This window comes from Halyomorpha halys, unplaced genomic scaffold (genome assembly GCF_000696795.3).
Source record: "Halyomorpha halys isolate HHAL.00 unplaced genomic scaffold, Hhal_1.1 Scaffold107.1, whole genome shotgun sequence".
In the NCBI taxonomy this organism is placed as follows: Eukaryota; Metazoa; Arthropoda; class Insecta; order Hemiptera; family Pentatomidae; genus Halyomorpha; species Halyomorpha halys.
Window position 1 is genome coordinate 833949 of NW_027112128.1, and position 16611 is coordinate 850559.

The 16611-nt window shown below is 30.4% G+C and overlaps 1 protein-coding gene across 7 annotated transcripts; it reads left to right on the forward strand.

The window, feature by feature from the left end:
• The first annotated feature begins 938 nt into the window (after positions 1 to 938).
• LOC106677754 (organic cation transporter protein) lies at positions 939 to 15269 on the forward strand. 7 transcript variants are annotated; one of them, XM_067050145.1, is made up of 12 exons: positions 3159 to 3518; positions 3819 to 4077; positions 4171 to 4339; positions 4424 to 4527; positions 7391 to 7545; positions 7793 to 7961; positions 9863 to 9989; positions 10062 to 10203; positions 11356 to 11538; positions 11746 to 11924; positions 12645 to 12731; positions 12814 to 12933. In XM_067050145.1, the coding sequence occupies exons 2-11, from the start codon at positions 3857 to 3859 to the stop codon at positions 12702 to 12704; spliced, it is 1509 nt and encodes a 502-aa protein (XP_066906246.1). In that variant the 5' UTR covers positions 3159 to 3518; positions 3819 to 3856; the 3' UTR covers positions 12705 to 12731; positions 12814 to 12933. The 7 variants fall into 7 exon arrangements, with proteins under 7 accessions (XP_014271344.1, XP_014271341.1, XP_014271343.1 ...); XM_014415858.3 differs by lacking the exons at positions 3159 to 3518; positions 12645 to 12731 and adding an exon at positions 939 to 996 and having other exon boundaries at positions 12814 to 15266; XM_014415855.3 differs by lacking the exons at positions 3159 to 3518; positions 12645 to 12731 and adding an exon at positions 1224 to 2117 and having other exon boundaries at positions 12814 to 15266.
• Positions 15270 to 16611: the final 1342 nt, after the last annotated feature.

Genomic DNA, 16611 nt, shown 5'->3' on the forward strand with positions numbered 1-16611 from the left:
CAGAAGAAGAATCTGGATGATCATGTCTTCTGTTGTCAAATAAATGAGTATTCATGTTATAAATTTTCTTCTCCCACGGCATCGAAAACTGAAAAAAAAAAAGGAAAAACCAATGGTAACTTACACGGAAGGGCGCAAGTATCAACTTGATACCAATGGTGTTAAGAAATGGATGCATGAAGAAAATTTTATATACTCGAGAACATGTTACTTACCAATAAAATAGTAGAAGGCTGTCTCGAAAAGGAGTTTTTATTTTGAACTATCGAAAAATCACACTAAAGGGCAAGTATCAATTTGATACAAACAAGTGTCTACAGAGAAAACGAAACACCTGCCGAAGGCGGGAACATCACTGGGAGGTTAGCGGTTGAAAGTCAAGAAGGTAGTGAGGAAGCAAACTTACCCATCACGTGCCTTCAAATTTGCAGAAAACTGTTTCACAAGAATCAAAAGGATACTAGGTTTTTGTTGTATTTTCGAGATTTTTACTATAAAGAATTAGAGAAGTAAGCATATCTAAAATTGTTTACCTTAATAATTTGATTTGTCTGAATTCCTCGTGTCCAGAAACTATTACTATGGAGGTGACAGAGAACGAATGATTTTGGTAATAATTGATACATTTGTTAATGATGTTGTGAGATATAATAGTAAGTGATTATTTTATAAGGGCTTTTTTTGGAATGATATATTTTAGTTTTATTGAGAGAGAGAAATGGGAGATTTCTAGTTACCTAGACAAGGTTACTTTTTCATGGTAGGGGATAGGTTTTTAGTATTAAAATTGGGAGTGGTAGTTTAAGAGTATTTACCAGTCAGTTGCTTTTAACTAATCAGTGTAGATAGTTCTATTTGTGTTGTTTATGATAAGTAGGTCGCGGAAAAGATAAGTATTCCTCTATCCACATCTAAGGACGAAGTGAAATATGGGCTGGAAGGAACTGAAAGTCGTTGAGATATGAAAATTTTATCAAGGTTAAGGAAAAGGAAGAGGTAATAAACATAATTATTTATAATAAAAAATGTCATTAGTAGAATTAAGGTTAATAACTCATTAGTAGCCACAACTTTTTCATTAGGAATTGAATAAAAATTTATATGCTATATCTAAAATTTATTTCTCCTAATATAGACAAACGTTATCATAATTTTCTCTACTAGCGTTATCTCCTCTACTTATGTTTAGTTCTCAAGGTGATGGGTTTCGTAACACCGATGATAGTGTCAAATACGTTTGTTATAATGAAAAGTATAAAAAATTAAATAGTTCTTAAACTGTTCGTTAGTTAGGTTCTTAAAAATGGTTCAGTGCGCATTTTGCAGGAGAGTTAGTGTTTTTTCCAGAGTTATAAGTAGCTATAATTAATTCTCCACCTTTTATTTAGTTTCAGCATTGACATTTGATATTTCCGTTTTTAATTTGTTTCGGGTTTTTATATTTCATTATTTCTTTAACTGGTGACCAGAAGTTCTTTATATAGAAGAATTAGGCATAGAACTAAGCTTCCCACTAGGTAAGCACTCGACTGTCTTTCTGGCAGAAGTGTTTGCCATCTTGTCTGCAACTTTATGCCCTGAAGTCACTTGCTGTGAAAGGACTGGCATCACCATCTTTTCAGATAGTCTGTCTGCCCTTCAAGCCTTGGAGTCACCTAGAGTTACCTCTAATTTGGTAAGAGAGTATAAACAATCCTTAGAATCATTAGCGTTCTTAAAGAAGCTTCAGTTTGTGTGGACCCCAGGACACAAGAGAATCTCAGGTAATGAAAAAGGTGATCAGATTGCTAGAATCGGAGCTGAGCACCCTCCTATAGGACCAGAACCATTCCTAGGCATCAGAAAAAAGTAGTTCTTGACTGGATATGGAAGAAAGCAGGTAAGGAGTGGAGGGACTGGGCTGAGACAGGCCAAGATTTTAATAACTAAACCCTCTACTTCTAAAACTAAGTGGCTGCTAGGCCTAAACAGAAATGAACTCCGATTATTAATAGGAGTTCTTACAGAGCATTGCAGACTTCAAAGACATCTTAAGATATGTGGAGTAGTCCATGATTAAACCTGCTTCTTATGTGGACAGGCCCCAGAGACTGCCTTACATTACATAGCAGACTGTGGTAGGTATGCGTCAAGATACAGACTTTTAGGCCTTAGATAAATTGCAGGAAGTGAGGCTTCCTCCCTTATGAATTTCATTAGAAAGTCGAAAAGGTTCGATATAGAGGAATAAGATATATTACAGCGACATTCCATTGGGTTGTCTTGGGGATGGCAAAAAGGACCAATAGGCCAACTTGCCAAACTTGTTCCCCCGCCATTACCAGTATCAGTACCAGTACCAGTAACTGCTGACAATGGAGAATGAAAGCTGGTAAAACGAGCTTAGGTGAATTCAGCTAGTAGGTCATTATGTAATTGACCGTTCTTAATAAACTAAGGGACATCTATCTGTGATTTTTAAAACTTGTTTTGAAATGTTAGTGATTTTTTCGTACAGGAAGCTGCATCTCAAAATTAAAAACCGTACATCAATAATGATCTAAATATTGTTTTGTATAGAAGAATTATATCTGATTTTAATCTAGTTTTCTATCGATGACAGGATACAATAGTCTAGCGCATGTTTGAGTTAGCTTAATATGGATATTCGCACAATGTTTTAAGGAAGAAATCTCAGTCTAGCATGGTAATTTTCACATGTTTATTTAAAATACGTCTCGTGGTTTCCACAGTGACTGACCCCTTAGATTCAGTTTGATAATAAAATTTTTGTACTGTGACAGGGTGATTTTCTCCGTGTCTTTTTAAATAATTCGTTTGAGATGGTTTCAATCAATTTTCTATTCGGTCTTTTTACTTCACATCCTGTAATATTATATATTTTTTCAACAAAGTTAAATTTCGTAACGCAATTAAAGAATAATTCTCTTCTGATACAAAATAAACAGTTTAGAAACTTTTTAAATATAATTTCTGATAGATGCATTCTGCTTTTATTGATTTCTTGAGGGTTAGTGATATATTTAATTTTGAATGTTCAAATTGGTCAAAGTGGACTCAACATAAACCAAACCCTTCAAAATTCAAATCATTTAACCGCACAATTGAAAAAAAAATATTATATTGTGATTATATTTCAAGCCTCTTTGGGTTCAGTTGACTTTTTCTCTGGTTTCTATTCACGAAATTTAAACATTTAAAAAATGTTTTCAACAATATAATGATTAGATTTATTTCAGCGCATACTGCCATAATACTTAAGTATATTTGAGAGCTGTTTTAAGAGAAAATTTATAGTTTGCAAATATCAACGTTTATGAGAAGCGTTTTTAATTTCCTTAAATTCCTTGATTACATAAGATAAGATAGATAAGAGTCCTTAAAGACCCACGAAATTTCAACTTCTTCGTTTTGGCTAGAAAAGGTTTGTAGTTTATAGGATAACATATTCTTCCTTTTCTATTTGGAGTGTCTACCCAGGGGGTAAAACCCTGGGAGGTTAAACCCAGCTATACATTGTAAGAAAAAACATAACTTTCCAATTAAAAATTTTATTATTCATTTATTTTTCATCGCCTAAATTAAAGATTAATTTCTAAAAATAATGAGCCTTAAAAATAATTTCTTATCAGGTACGACATGCCGACAAAAGCATACATATCAGTACAAATGGATACAATCTACACTCCACGTGGTCACATTGTTGGATTATGATTTAAACTTTGCTTGATTGTCGGATTAAACATATAATAACTAAAAATATTATACTCTACATTTAATTTATCAGAGTTATTCTTAATATAATTTTTTTTTTTTAGGTTATCGTTCACAGTATTTTTCATTTAATAACTGTGAAATGGATCCTGCAGCAATAGAAAATGCTTTAGAAAAAAAATGCAAAAACCATTGTTGGTTAGTATGGATACTGTTTCTAACGGCTAGCCCAACAATTGTTGTCGGTTCTCATTTAGTTTCATACGTATTTCTTGGAGGAAATCCTTCTTTCTTCTGCAATATTCCGGAACTAGTTGAAGCAAACTGGACGAAGGAACAAATTAGAGAAATTAGCAGTCCAGGGTAGGTGATACTGAATTTTGAATTATTTTTTTTAGACCTTATTTACTGCCTCTCTTTATTTTCACCATCAAAATATTTATGATAAACATGTAGATTGGCAAAACAAAGTTGTGTTCATTATGCTTGGAATTACTCTATACTAAAGGATTTGGATTTTAATGATGCTCTTAGCTACTGCAATACCAGCCAAAAACCAGATTTGGTAAAATGTAAAAATTACATTTATGATGAAGAGGTAGTTCATCAGACAATAGTCAGTAAGGTTTGTACATAATATGTTTTAGTCTACCAATAAACATTTTATAATTTAAAATAAGTTATTAATTTATCTATTTTAAACTTGTAGTGGGATCTTGTTTGTGATGATTTGCCTCTCCGATCAACAGCTCAGAGCAGTGTTGCTGTAGGTAAAGTCATTGGAGCTGTGCTTTTGGGCATGCTTAGCGACAGGTATGTATTTGTTATATATTTTCTAGATTTAAGCAAAATTGATTATTTTTTATTCTTTGTTTCCCTTTAATAGACAAAAATAAAAGAAAGTCGATAAGTTATAAATTTATATCTAAGGTAAATATAATGACTGCAACCTCACAGAATCCTAAATTAAAGAAAGCAAAGTTTCATAAATTGGAAGCTTGAACAGCCGATAAAGAAATGATGAAGACACGGTAATGTGAATAAAATTAGTCTAGTAAAAATATCTTGAAATTTTCCTGTACCTACAAGTCGCTGAATTATTATACAGATTTCTCAAAATGGCCGTATTATATCTTTAGTTGCAAGTAGCTTAATTGTGAGTTTCATTATCTGAAAAGGCATATCAATTTTTTTTCATTCGTTTTTTTTAAATCATTAATAGTTTCTTTTAATTGTTTCCTACTAAATCTTCATTTAAGGAGACTATGATCAAAATGATGTATGCACATTGTCAAGTCCCTTTGAGCGCGGGTGGTGGTGGACACAAATATAAAATGTTTTTAATGTTCCTACTGTTTTATTTTTTACGATTAGATGAAACGATTTTACTGCAGTGAGAACAAAGAAGTGAACACAACAAATGCTTGACAACTATTGAGTAAACAAAAGGATTATTAGCCGTTACAAACGGCTTGTGATCAACAATCGATATATTCATAGATTGCCGCAGAGCAATTTATACACAATACAAAATTAATTTTTATATCACACTTTAACACTGATAAAGACCTACATTTCAGGTCAAAATGTCGCAAATCACTAAATTGTTGGATATTATTTTTGCTCTTCTGCGGCTCCCCTCTACATACGGCCATGACTGAATCACAAAAAAAGCAAGTCCTTACAGGTGGTGCCTCTCACCAGCCTTTGTATTGTTAATAGAATCAATACCTCACCGAGTGTACTGAAACGGTACCTTCTTGGGAAAGCAAATAAGACATTCAGTATATGAGACTTCCAACTTATTTTTTATATGATGAGTCTTATTTCATGCTAGTTTACTGTTGCTTACCTCCTCTTTCCTTTACCTTGTATCCTCTTACAGGATCTTAGTACCCAGCGGCTACATGCCTCCTTCGTATCTACCGGAATAGTGCCCGGTTGAACGAAGTTACCTTCCTGCATGACCCTGCGGCTGGGTTACCCTCTGGGCGTGCATTCCTCCATCGTACCTACAGAAATAGTGCCCGGTAAGACGAGGTTACCATCTTTAGAAGAATTAAGGCTGTTATCCCGCAAGTCTCATCCTATCTATTCACTTTCTAATCAACTACCATACCTGTATTGAATACGCATTGTCGAGGCTTTCTGGTCAAGAATACCTAATATTATCTATTGGAGTCAGATATAAAATAACCAACTCGATACTTTCTTTCGTAAGGACCTACAGTTAGACTTTCTATCCCCATCACGACTGTATTCTAGTTCCCTACGAAGTGAAGTTTCCATCCTACGAGGATTTACTAGTTACCGTAGAACTCACCCTGTTAATTCATCCCCAAATCAGCTACCTAAACTACCGATTACGCATTGTTCAGGCCTTCTGGTATAGACTATCAGACATCTTCAGTTGGGCTCAGAACTAATTAATCATACAAAGCACAGAAGCGTATTTATCATCACTAATAATTGACGAAAATCCCAAAGGAAATTGCTAGGCAAAATTAGATGGATGAAAATAGCTGTAAGAAAAACTACCAATCATAACATTTTCATTCCGATATTTCACTCCCTCTCTCATAATAGTACAATAGCCCAATGCTAAAAACCCAGCCTATATAAATTACATTCCGAAATAATTAAAAAAATTAGTTTCTTCCACACTTAACTTGGTAACGAATTTCTGGTGGTTCTATAATGGTTACTAAGGCCCTAATTTGGTCGATTAAATAATGAATTAAGGAATTCTTATTTATTTCCTATTAATCATAAAGAAGAAATCTTTTTTTTTTTTTAATATTTATTTATTGCTATTTACAACTGTACATTATAATACATTTAGTAAATCTGATCTAAGTTAAATTGGAGTGTTACAGGCGAGTAGAAAAACTACCCATTGGTAGCACTCTAATTACATTTTACATTAGCTGGTCTCGTGGCCATCTTCTTTAAAGAAGAAATCTAAGCCGGAAAAATATAGCAAAACAAATCAAAGACTTCTGAGTCAAATCAGTTGATAATTTGGTTAATTGTTATGGTCTTGAAGCACATAGTTTGTTTGGATACAGACTTCATAACTCTTTAGATCAGCTATTGGAGCCCAAGAAAAATAAGAAAAGATAGTATTCAGTATATTACCAAATAACATAGATTGTGAACAGATAATGCCAGCTTGTTAAGGCCAAATACTTGCCAAAACCCAATAAACACACCCATTTTCACCTCTTAGGACTGAAATATTGGATAGAAAATTCTGTAATTATTAGCCCTGGTTCCCTCTCTCTTAATTCTACCGAATTTAGCTATACAATTTCATTTTGTAGTGCTGTAAATGTGGGGAAAATGATAAAAGTGTCTATGGCTTTATTTTTCTTCATCCAATATGGCTCTCTTTAGATCATAGTTCCCTAAGATAGATATTCCATAAAAAAAAAGTGAAATAAACTGTATAAAAAAAGTATTGAGAAAAATACATCTTTTCACAGAATCAGCTCGTGTTTAAGTACCAGGAAAAGATGAAAATGACAACGATTTTCATGCTTCTTTATACATATTGAAAATTATTATTAAAATAAATTTCTAACTTGAAAAATAAACTTTATTAAAACTAAATATGAATATATTATTTTAAAACAGAAGTTAAAGCTAATATTAAAATAACTAATATTTTATTTAGGTATGGAAGAAAGAAGGTATTTATATTTTCATCCATACTGTTTTGGGTAGCAGGCCCATCTGCTGCGTTTGTGGATAGTTATATAATGTTTATAGCATTTCGACTGATGATAGGAATTGCTGGATCTGGACTTTATGAAACTGCTTACACAATCTGTAAGTAGCCACAATACTAAGGCTATGAAAGTAATATAAAGATAAATAAAATATGGGAGAATTATTTATTATAAACTGTTGATTACTTAGAAATGATAAATTTGTTAAGAACTATAACTATATTTTAGTTATCGAAAAGATATTTTAAAAATATTTCTGGTAATATTTTTAGAGTTTGTGTAAGTTACATAGTGGGATTTCCCACAGTATTGATCTCTTTTATTACTACTAAACATCTATTTTGCAGTGCTGGAACTTACAGTTAAAACGTATAGAGCATATTTAGCAAACATATTCAATTTAGCTTTTTCGTGCGGACTTCTGCAACTCTCGATCCTTGCATATTTGACCAATGACTGGAGGCAACTTCAATTAGCAATCTCTATACCAATGGTTTTGCTGGTTATACATTGCTGGTAATAATTATATTTTATTATTGTCAATTATCATAAAATAATTTAAGATCAAAGATAAGGTGAAGTACTTTATGAACCTACAACATGTTTTCATTTTGTTCCTTGAAGTAGTATTTAAGTACAGTAGAACCTCACTTTTCCATCCTAGTTGAGACTGAGGCATCATCTGTTAAACTGGTTAGGCGATTGATTCAGAGTATATACAAGAAAAAACTTCAGTATTAATTTAACTCATTTATTAGGTAAACATTAAAATGCAATACAAAGCCTAAGATATAGGTGACATGTTTATTAGTTTATGGTGAAATTAAATTTGTAAAACATATTTAAATTAATTTAAAACAGATTTAACTTAAGTATACAAAAGAGTTTGATGATTTTAATAGTAGCTACAAAGTTAGGTATTTTGCTTTATTATACCAAACTCAACGTTTTCTCAACAATTTTTTATTCTTTTGTTTTAATGTTAGCTTACTTGGAGAGCTGGTTAAGCAGGATTCTACTGTACTGTATTTACAAAATTAGATAAACAAATTTCAAACACTATTATAATTCAAAATCGGGTGTGAAAATTCAAATTTTAGGGAAACTTTATGGATGAAGAATATGAATGTTTAATATATTACATTATTTTATCAATCTTTGCATAACGTTAAAGGTGAAATATAAATTCCATATTCCTGTTCATTGCTGTCTTAGAAAAAGCTATAAAGAATTTTTTAAATACTCATTCCTAAGAATTATATTTTTTTCAGATAATATTACATCATTAATACTTTTAAAAAATGTGAAAAGAAATGATATACAGGCATTGTAATAACAAGTAGAGTTACAGTAATTACAGTATAGAGAGAAAGTATTTGAAACAGTAATTATATTATAATATATTATGAATAATTATTAATAATAAAAATGAGTGATAGAAATCATTACACTCCATGTCTTTATTTATCCATCTGTAGCCAAGATTTATGAAAAACAAAATTCTCTTGATCAGATGCACAATTAACAAATTGTAAAACTGCTTAATATGCATTTGGGACAGCTATATGTAAAAATAATTAAATGATATGATTAAGGTTATGATAGCAAGGTGTAATAGAGTTAAATTTATTATGATTGTAAGTTTAATATTAATGAAATAGAGACGAAATAGGATAATTTTACTGAAAGTAATGATCTGGGCAGAATAGTGTGCTAAGAAAATTTTTTAAATAATTTATATGAGTGTAAATTGGTTTTTAAGATTGTCCTTGAGGATGGCCAAAACATTAGACTTTTGAGAAAATAAAGAATGTTTTTCTATAAGTCTTTGAAACTTTAATTTGGATACAATTGATTTTATTTAAATAGTTATATGATGTCAAGAACAATTACTATCAAAGTATTCCTACCCTTATTTGGTATAATTTGGGTAAATTCATATTTTGTTGACCTCATTTCCATAATTTTATCCTTAAAACCATTTTGGCTAAATTTTTATCTTAGGTTGTTTTAGTGACTGACACTCATTGCTTGACATGGGTGACTAAAAATTTATAAGAGCAGACATAGAATCTCTGTTGGCTTTGTGTAGAGTCTTACTTTCTCTTTATGATTAAATGATTAGCGGTTTGGAAATGACCTTCCACTGAATCAAACTAAATCTTTAACTAGCAATTAGCAATTTAATGAGTGATTTATAGAATCTCTTGTCAGGGGACTCAAATGTTTAGGACTTGGACGCCGACTTGTCTTGATTCACCTCTGCTTTTGCCTTGCAAGTCATATAACTATGGCTTGTTAATTCACTGAGTTAAAAAGTAAAAAAATACCTGCATATTAAACTTTTTCATCCATGACATTTTTATAAGAATTAGTAATTGTTTTAATCAGACCAATCTTTTCAACTATGACAATAGGTTCTTACCGGAATCTCCAAGGTGGTTAATAACTTCTGGAAAACTAGAAAAAGCATCAAAAATCATAGGAAGTGCATGGCGTTTAGTTCCTATTGATCCTGATCATACTCCTCAGTTAGTTTTGAAGGTTTTCGTAATTTCTCTTATATTCTTTTAGAAATAAATGAGATCGTGTTATTTTAATTTGGTTCATTTTCAGCACCAGCCTGGATCAAGTGGCAAAAGTTTGTTATTTTTCTTGAAGGATTACCTTAAACTTTTCTCTACATTTGAACTAACTAAAAGAACCTTAATATGCAATTATTTGTGGTTTATGGGAAACCTGTATTACTTTGTAATAAGTAAGTAACTGTTAATTTCATTGGCTTCTTCTAGCTATGATTAATCTATGTAATCAAGTTTTTTATAGTTTGTTGGTTTACAAATCCTTATTTTATTTTTAATATTATTTTATCCAAACTATATTAAACATGTATTATTTTTATGGTTTGTCATGCTTGATGTTTTCATTTGAATTTATAACTTCTAATCTTTTATATTTATTTTCAAATTATTGAATTTGAACTAAATTAAATAATTTTATTTGCATTATATGCATATTTTGTTTTTTTATTGTGAGAGTCCTACAGATGTATTACTGATTCTTTATAATTGTTCTATTAGATAGTTTTTTGAAAAATCATTCCAATTAATTTTTATTTTAATCATTTTTCATCAATGTTTCCAGCACTCTACTTGAAAATAATATAGTTTCACAGTAAAATTTTGATTTGTGTACATTATAAATTATTTTAATTAAAGACTTAATATAGAGTTATGGACATATATGAAAGCTGTTATTTATTTAAAAAGCAATATTCAAGACAGAGGTGTTTATTTTGTAATATGATTAACTTATTTCAGATTGTTGATCCTGAGTAAAAGCTTTGAGACGTTGAAAAAATATATAAATAATAAACATATAATATATAATAATAATAATATCAAGAAACATATTAATAGGATGTTTTATAATGAAACTTAGAAGAAAACCTCCAAGTGTGAAAAACATTTTATTATTGTTTGCATGGGACTACAACACTCTAACGTGGTTAGATAATATAGATAATAGATAATGTTTAGATAATAATAGATAATGTTTGCTTATTTCTGAATAATAAATACAAAGAATTTGATAAATAGAAATAAAATTGATATAAGCTTCACAAACGAACTTGGTTCATAGAGAAATACTGTTTTTATATGTTTATATAGGATATCATTTTATACTTTTTTTAGATTATTGATATATTTTGATCTATGCGATTAATACATCATTTTTTAAAAAAAAGAAGAATCAGATTTTTTGTTTTTATTATATATGGACAAAATGCTGATAATTTTACAAATAACTGACTTTTTACAAATTTATTAGTGCCCTCTCATTGTAAAATATTAAACTTATGTCAACAAATCTTACTGATACTTTTACTGTTCTCTCATTCTTTTCTTAGCTCTAAGTGGAGTGAACTTTGAAGTCAATCAGTACATCTATGTGGCATTGAATGGAATTGTAGAAATACCGGGCTACTTGTTTCCACTTCTCATCCTTACATACTTTGGTAGAAAGAGTTCTGCAATAGCATTGTGTATTGTAGCTGGAACTGCAATGTTAATAATGATAGTGTTACCACAGGGTAATATTTCCTATAATAATATTATTAGATAATATAACATACCTGACTATATGACTATACCTGACTATATTACTCTTCCAAAGAATATTGATTGATGGAAAACAAAAAAGTAATAATATATGGCTTGAATTTTTACATATATCGATCAAAAATAAATAATTTTTATATTTTTTTATAAAATGAAATAAATATTTCTTTGACTATCAGGTTGGCCGATCATATGCGTTTCTCTGGTTGGGAGACTTGTGCTAGCTTCTGCATATGGTATAATCATGTTTTACACTATAGAACTATATCCAACTGAAAATCGCAATACTGCAATGGGTAGCTGCATTACTACATCACAATTTGGCCCAATGCTAGCACCATACATAGTGGACATATTGGTGAGTACATCTATTGTATGCATAATTAAAGTATTAACTAAAGAATAACTAAAGTGCAATATAAAAAAATGAATTCTTACTGCATATAAATAAAAAATAGGGTAAAATGAATTGATCAGGATTAGATTTCTTCTGCTGCTTCTCATTAAAATAGAGGCAAATCTGAAAAAATAAGTTTGTTTTATTAAGATTGTATTTGATTAATTCCATAGATTGTTTTGTAGACTACTTACCTAGATAGTAGACTGCTTACTTTTTTAGACTAATTACATTTTGACAGTACCCTGGAATCTTCTAAAGAGGGACCATAGTTGAGAAAGAAACTCTTGTCTGAGGTAATATCTTTGGGGCATGTCCATTTCAAAAAATATCTAAACAATTTTTTTGCCAGATGAATACCTATTCAAACAAGCTGTGATATTTACTTAGTCAATCTGAATGGCCAGGTGCTAATTCTATATAGGCAAATAAATACTTCTGAGCCTATACTATATATACAATAACTAACTGTAATATATCTATGTCTGTTGTATAAATAATAACCAAATATATGATGGCCTTTACATGTTTGAAATTGTTGACCCACCAAAAAGAAAAAATGTATATATACACAGACATGTGCGCGCGCTATGTCACTAATAGTGCACTATGTACTTGTAGTTTTGTGACAATTATTTGAAGAGAATGTATATTCTACAAAACTGTGTTTTTCCATTGTAGGGCATGACTATCCAAACAATAAAGCTGCGAAATGTTGCCAAAAGATGTATTATTGACTGATCCTCATGACCCACCAAAAAGAAAAATGTATACCTACAACAGTCGTGAAAAAAGTTATAGTTAAGATATATATATATATATATTTGTTTTGATGTAATGAATTTTGCAGGGAAAGATTGTTTGGTGGCTTCCAACTGCACTGAGTGGTTCCCTTGCACTCCTTGGTGCATTCTTATTGACGTTTCTTCCTGAGACCAGAAATACTCCAATGCTGGACACCATCTGTGAGATGAAGGATCTTGAAAGAGAGGATTTACGCAACGATGTTAGACGAAGCAGTTGACACATATTTTAATTTTATATTTGATCTCAGTAAAGCCTAATACTTTCCATTCCAGTGAAGACAAGACCTATATAGAAGGGCCAGGATACTGTGAACTTCATATTAAAAATTCTTTACTCTTGTCGAAGGGTTTCACTCTCATTTGCTAGTAATTAATGAATAACAGATTAAAGGATGTTTTATAAAGGTTCAGATATTTTAAAATGTAATATATTATTATTTTATTTGTAATATATTCATATAATAAGAATAATCGAGCATTTCAGGAAATGTCTTAATATAAGAAATTGAAAAAAAAAAAATGAAGTTACATTTATTATCCAGTATATTTTTCTTTTTTATCAAGATGATGTTGGGGATGTAGCGACTGAGGAAACAAAATACTGCTAAATGTATTTTATTACCATGAAATAGCAAGGTGCCAACTTGACTAAAATATAAAGCTTATTTTTTTAATTTTTTATGACTGTGTTAAAAAAAAAAATAATATTAACTTTCTCTTATCAATAACAGTGTACTAAAAAAAAACACAATATAGTTAAAGGATTTTGAGATGGAAATTAAAAGAAAGTATTCGAATTTTTAATCACATGCATTGTGAATGTATCGCATCGGATTCAATTAACCCTAGGAATATTTCAGTTAGGAAAACTTTTAGTCTACCAATTTTGGCAGGCTATTCTATTGGAGGTGATAACATTAATTATGGTGTTTATTAAGCTTACAAAATTTTGTCAATATTAAATTTTATTTTTTGGAATTGTCCAAGTTAAGGAGACTAATATATACACACATATATTAAAAGTAATTAAAGAACTGTTTGTCTAAAGTTATTGTTTATGAAGATATGTGTACATACCTTCATGATTACTCAGTTCTCTAAGAATTATTATACATGTGACGTGCTCGCCCAAGTCACGAACTATTTTCATCACGCTGCCCGTAGTGTAAGAGGTAATTATCTTTTACTCCAGCCCAGTTCTTAGACGCTCACACCCCGTACCGCCTCATGTAACAGGGAAAATACTTCTTATTTATAGCATGTATCCGCTAAAGCATTAAGCGTCATAGTAACCATATTGGTGTGTGGCTCTTCCATAAGAAATTCGTGTCGACGTAACATCTTGTATAATCTAATGATGATCACCCGTGTCGGAGAATGCTCTGGACAATCAGACATTATTGCTGACCGAATATATATAAGCAAAATATGATATACGGATTTTTTTTCTCTCAGTATTTCTGTAATTATGAAGTTTTTTACTTCACGGCTTGATAAAGTTATGCTTTTTGACGATTTACGCGTCAAGGGGGCGAAAAATCGAAAATAATTTCAAAATAAAATTGTTTTAGAACCCAATTTGCTATTAGAAGCTGTTATTATAATTTGCGTTACTCCAACCAGGTAAGGAGTCTAAATTGACTATCATAATGACCAATTTAGACTCCTCACCTTAATTATCAAATACCTCATTAATGATAACGAACCCTTTGGGGAAACGATTTTTTCGATTTTCAACACTATATCTACGCAAGTAGTCAAAAACAGTACAGGAATTCTTAACGGTTTTTGGCGATTTACGCCTTCAGGTCGCGTCGGATCAAAGTGCTCGATATGAATTTGTTTTAAATTTTAAGACTTTTTTAAATGACATTTTTAACTGTGAGAATCTAAAAAAAAAAAGTTACCCCATTTTACATATTTTATTTAGTAGAGCATAAAGGAAGGTTATTAATCAAAAGATACCCTCAATATGCCAGAGTAATTACCCAGATGAAATAAAATCTAAAGTGTGGAGGTTTGGAAGGATGAAGTTGTGTACTGTACTGGAACCAAGACTGGAACATCCTTTGCATATAAACACTAGAATGATGATTAGATTCACTTTTAATAATGAGCTAAAAAAAAAAAAAGGCCTCCACTTGAAAATAAGCCGTTTTCATGACAACTTCACACTTATTGACCACAAAAACTTTTAATATTAAGTGTGAAAATGCTATCTTGTTAGTATAATCGAAGGTTAATAGAAAAAATTAGACCACAAACATGAAAATTACAGGTTACTATTTCAAAGGATATTTTTTATTTTAGGACTCATACAAATTTACATTATAAAGGAGTTATAGGAAAGTTTACAACCGAACGCCTTATTAAAAAAAAGCCCGAAATCCTCAAATCCATGAAATTTTAATTCTCTACTAATATATAACATTTATTCGGTATTTTATTAGAAAAACTTACCATAAAAAACTAAAGCAGGTAACTTATAGTTTTTTATTGTGTGTTTTTTCTTTTCCTTTGTGTTTTTTATGTATTATTAGTTTAATGTATTATTATTTTAGATATTAATACTAATTCATTTTTTTGAGTTTTGATATCATGATTCCGAAAAACATTTTTATTATTTATTATTTTTGATGCAATAAAAAAAAAAATTAAAAACACCATAATTTGAAACCTTTTATTATTAATTACTTTTAATAAATATATGTATTGAAAAAGTGAGCATTTCGTCCATTAGCCTTCCCAGTTTAATTGCTCCTTTCCCTTCGTTGTTTGATATGCAAGAGTGATCCTAATCAGTTTGAGTGGTTCTGAAAGTAAGATCTTTTGGGAGTTGGTGAAGTCTATTTCCCTAAAACTGCTACTAAAATGTGAGTTGTTTTATTTTATTATAGATGATACAGAATCTCTGTTTATAGACAATGATAATCAGAATATCGTTAAAAAATTATTAGCACATTATTATTAATTTATTAATTGTAAATTATTATCTTTATTATTCACTTCATAAGTTCTTTCAATTATTTTATTTTCATTTTAATATTTTGTATTTTCTTCATTGAATTATTAGTTTTATCACCAGATATTAATTTATATTGTACTGTTATAGCTTATAAGTCGTAGCTGTCTTCACAGTGCTCAAATAATCAAAAGTTAACTAACACGAATTTATATATATAGCTAATTTTAACCGTATATAGTGAATTGAGGTCATTAAATACAACAATAGTGATAGACTCAGAAATGCAAATAAAACTAATGAATCGAAATCGATATAGGCTGATTTTACTAACATGAAAATCAAATATCTGTTTTATACAAGAACAACAGAGTGATCCCCTATTCATATGAGATAAAATATCTCGGGATGACATTAGATGTAAAAGTTCTATGGAATGAGCGAATAATAAAAAACTCAACACCTTACCTCGATGAATCAAACAAGGCAGGCTCTTAGGTTGAAAATCAAATTTTTCTATATGTAACAAGCTTCTTATATACAAACGGTTCCTAAAACCGGATCTGGACACTCCATTATACAAAAAATTCAAAATAAAGTTTTCGAGGGAGTAGTGAACGCACAGTGATTCATCAGAAATGATAATCTCCAACGAGATCTTTAAAAACTAACAGTTGAAGAAGAAATTCGCCCAATCACATGAAGAACGACTTACAAGGACAAACGAATGCTGACGCCGATAGGACCTCGGGTGATATAGATAGGTCAAATGGTAATTTGAGGCAAAGTGGTAATGATATTCGAACAATATTATGCATATTTGTTTTTGTTTTATATCTGTAAATGTTTAGTGTTTTAGAACTAAATTGCAATGAAATTA

Coding starts and splice junctions, on each gene's coding strand:
- LOC106677754 (XM_014415858.3), top strand. CDS start 3,857: ATGGATCCTGCAGCAATAGAAAATGCTTTAGAAAAAAAATGCAAAAAC. Junction 4,340..4,423: donor ATCAGACAATAGTCAGTAAG/GTTTGTACATAA, acceptor TTAAACTTGTAG/TGGGATCTTGTTTGTGATGA. Junction 7,546..7,792: donor TGAAACTGCTTACACAATCT/GTAAGTAGCCAC, acceptor TCTATTTTGCAG/TGCTGGAACTTACAGTTAAA.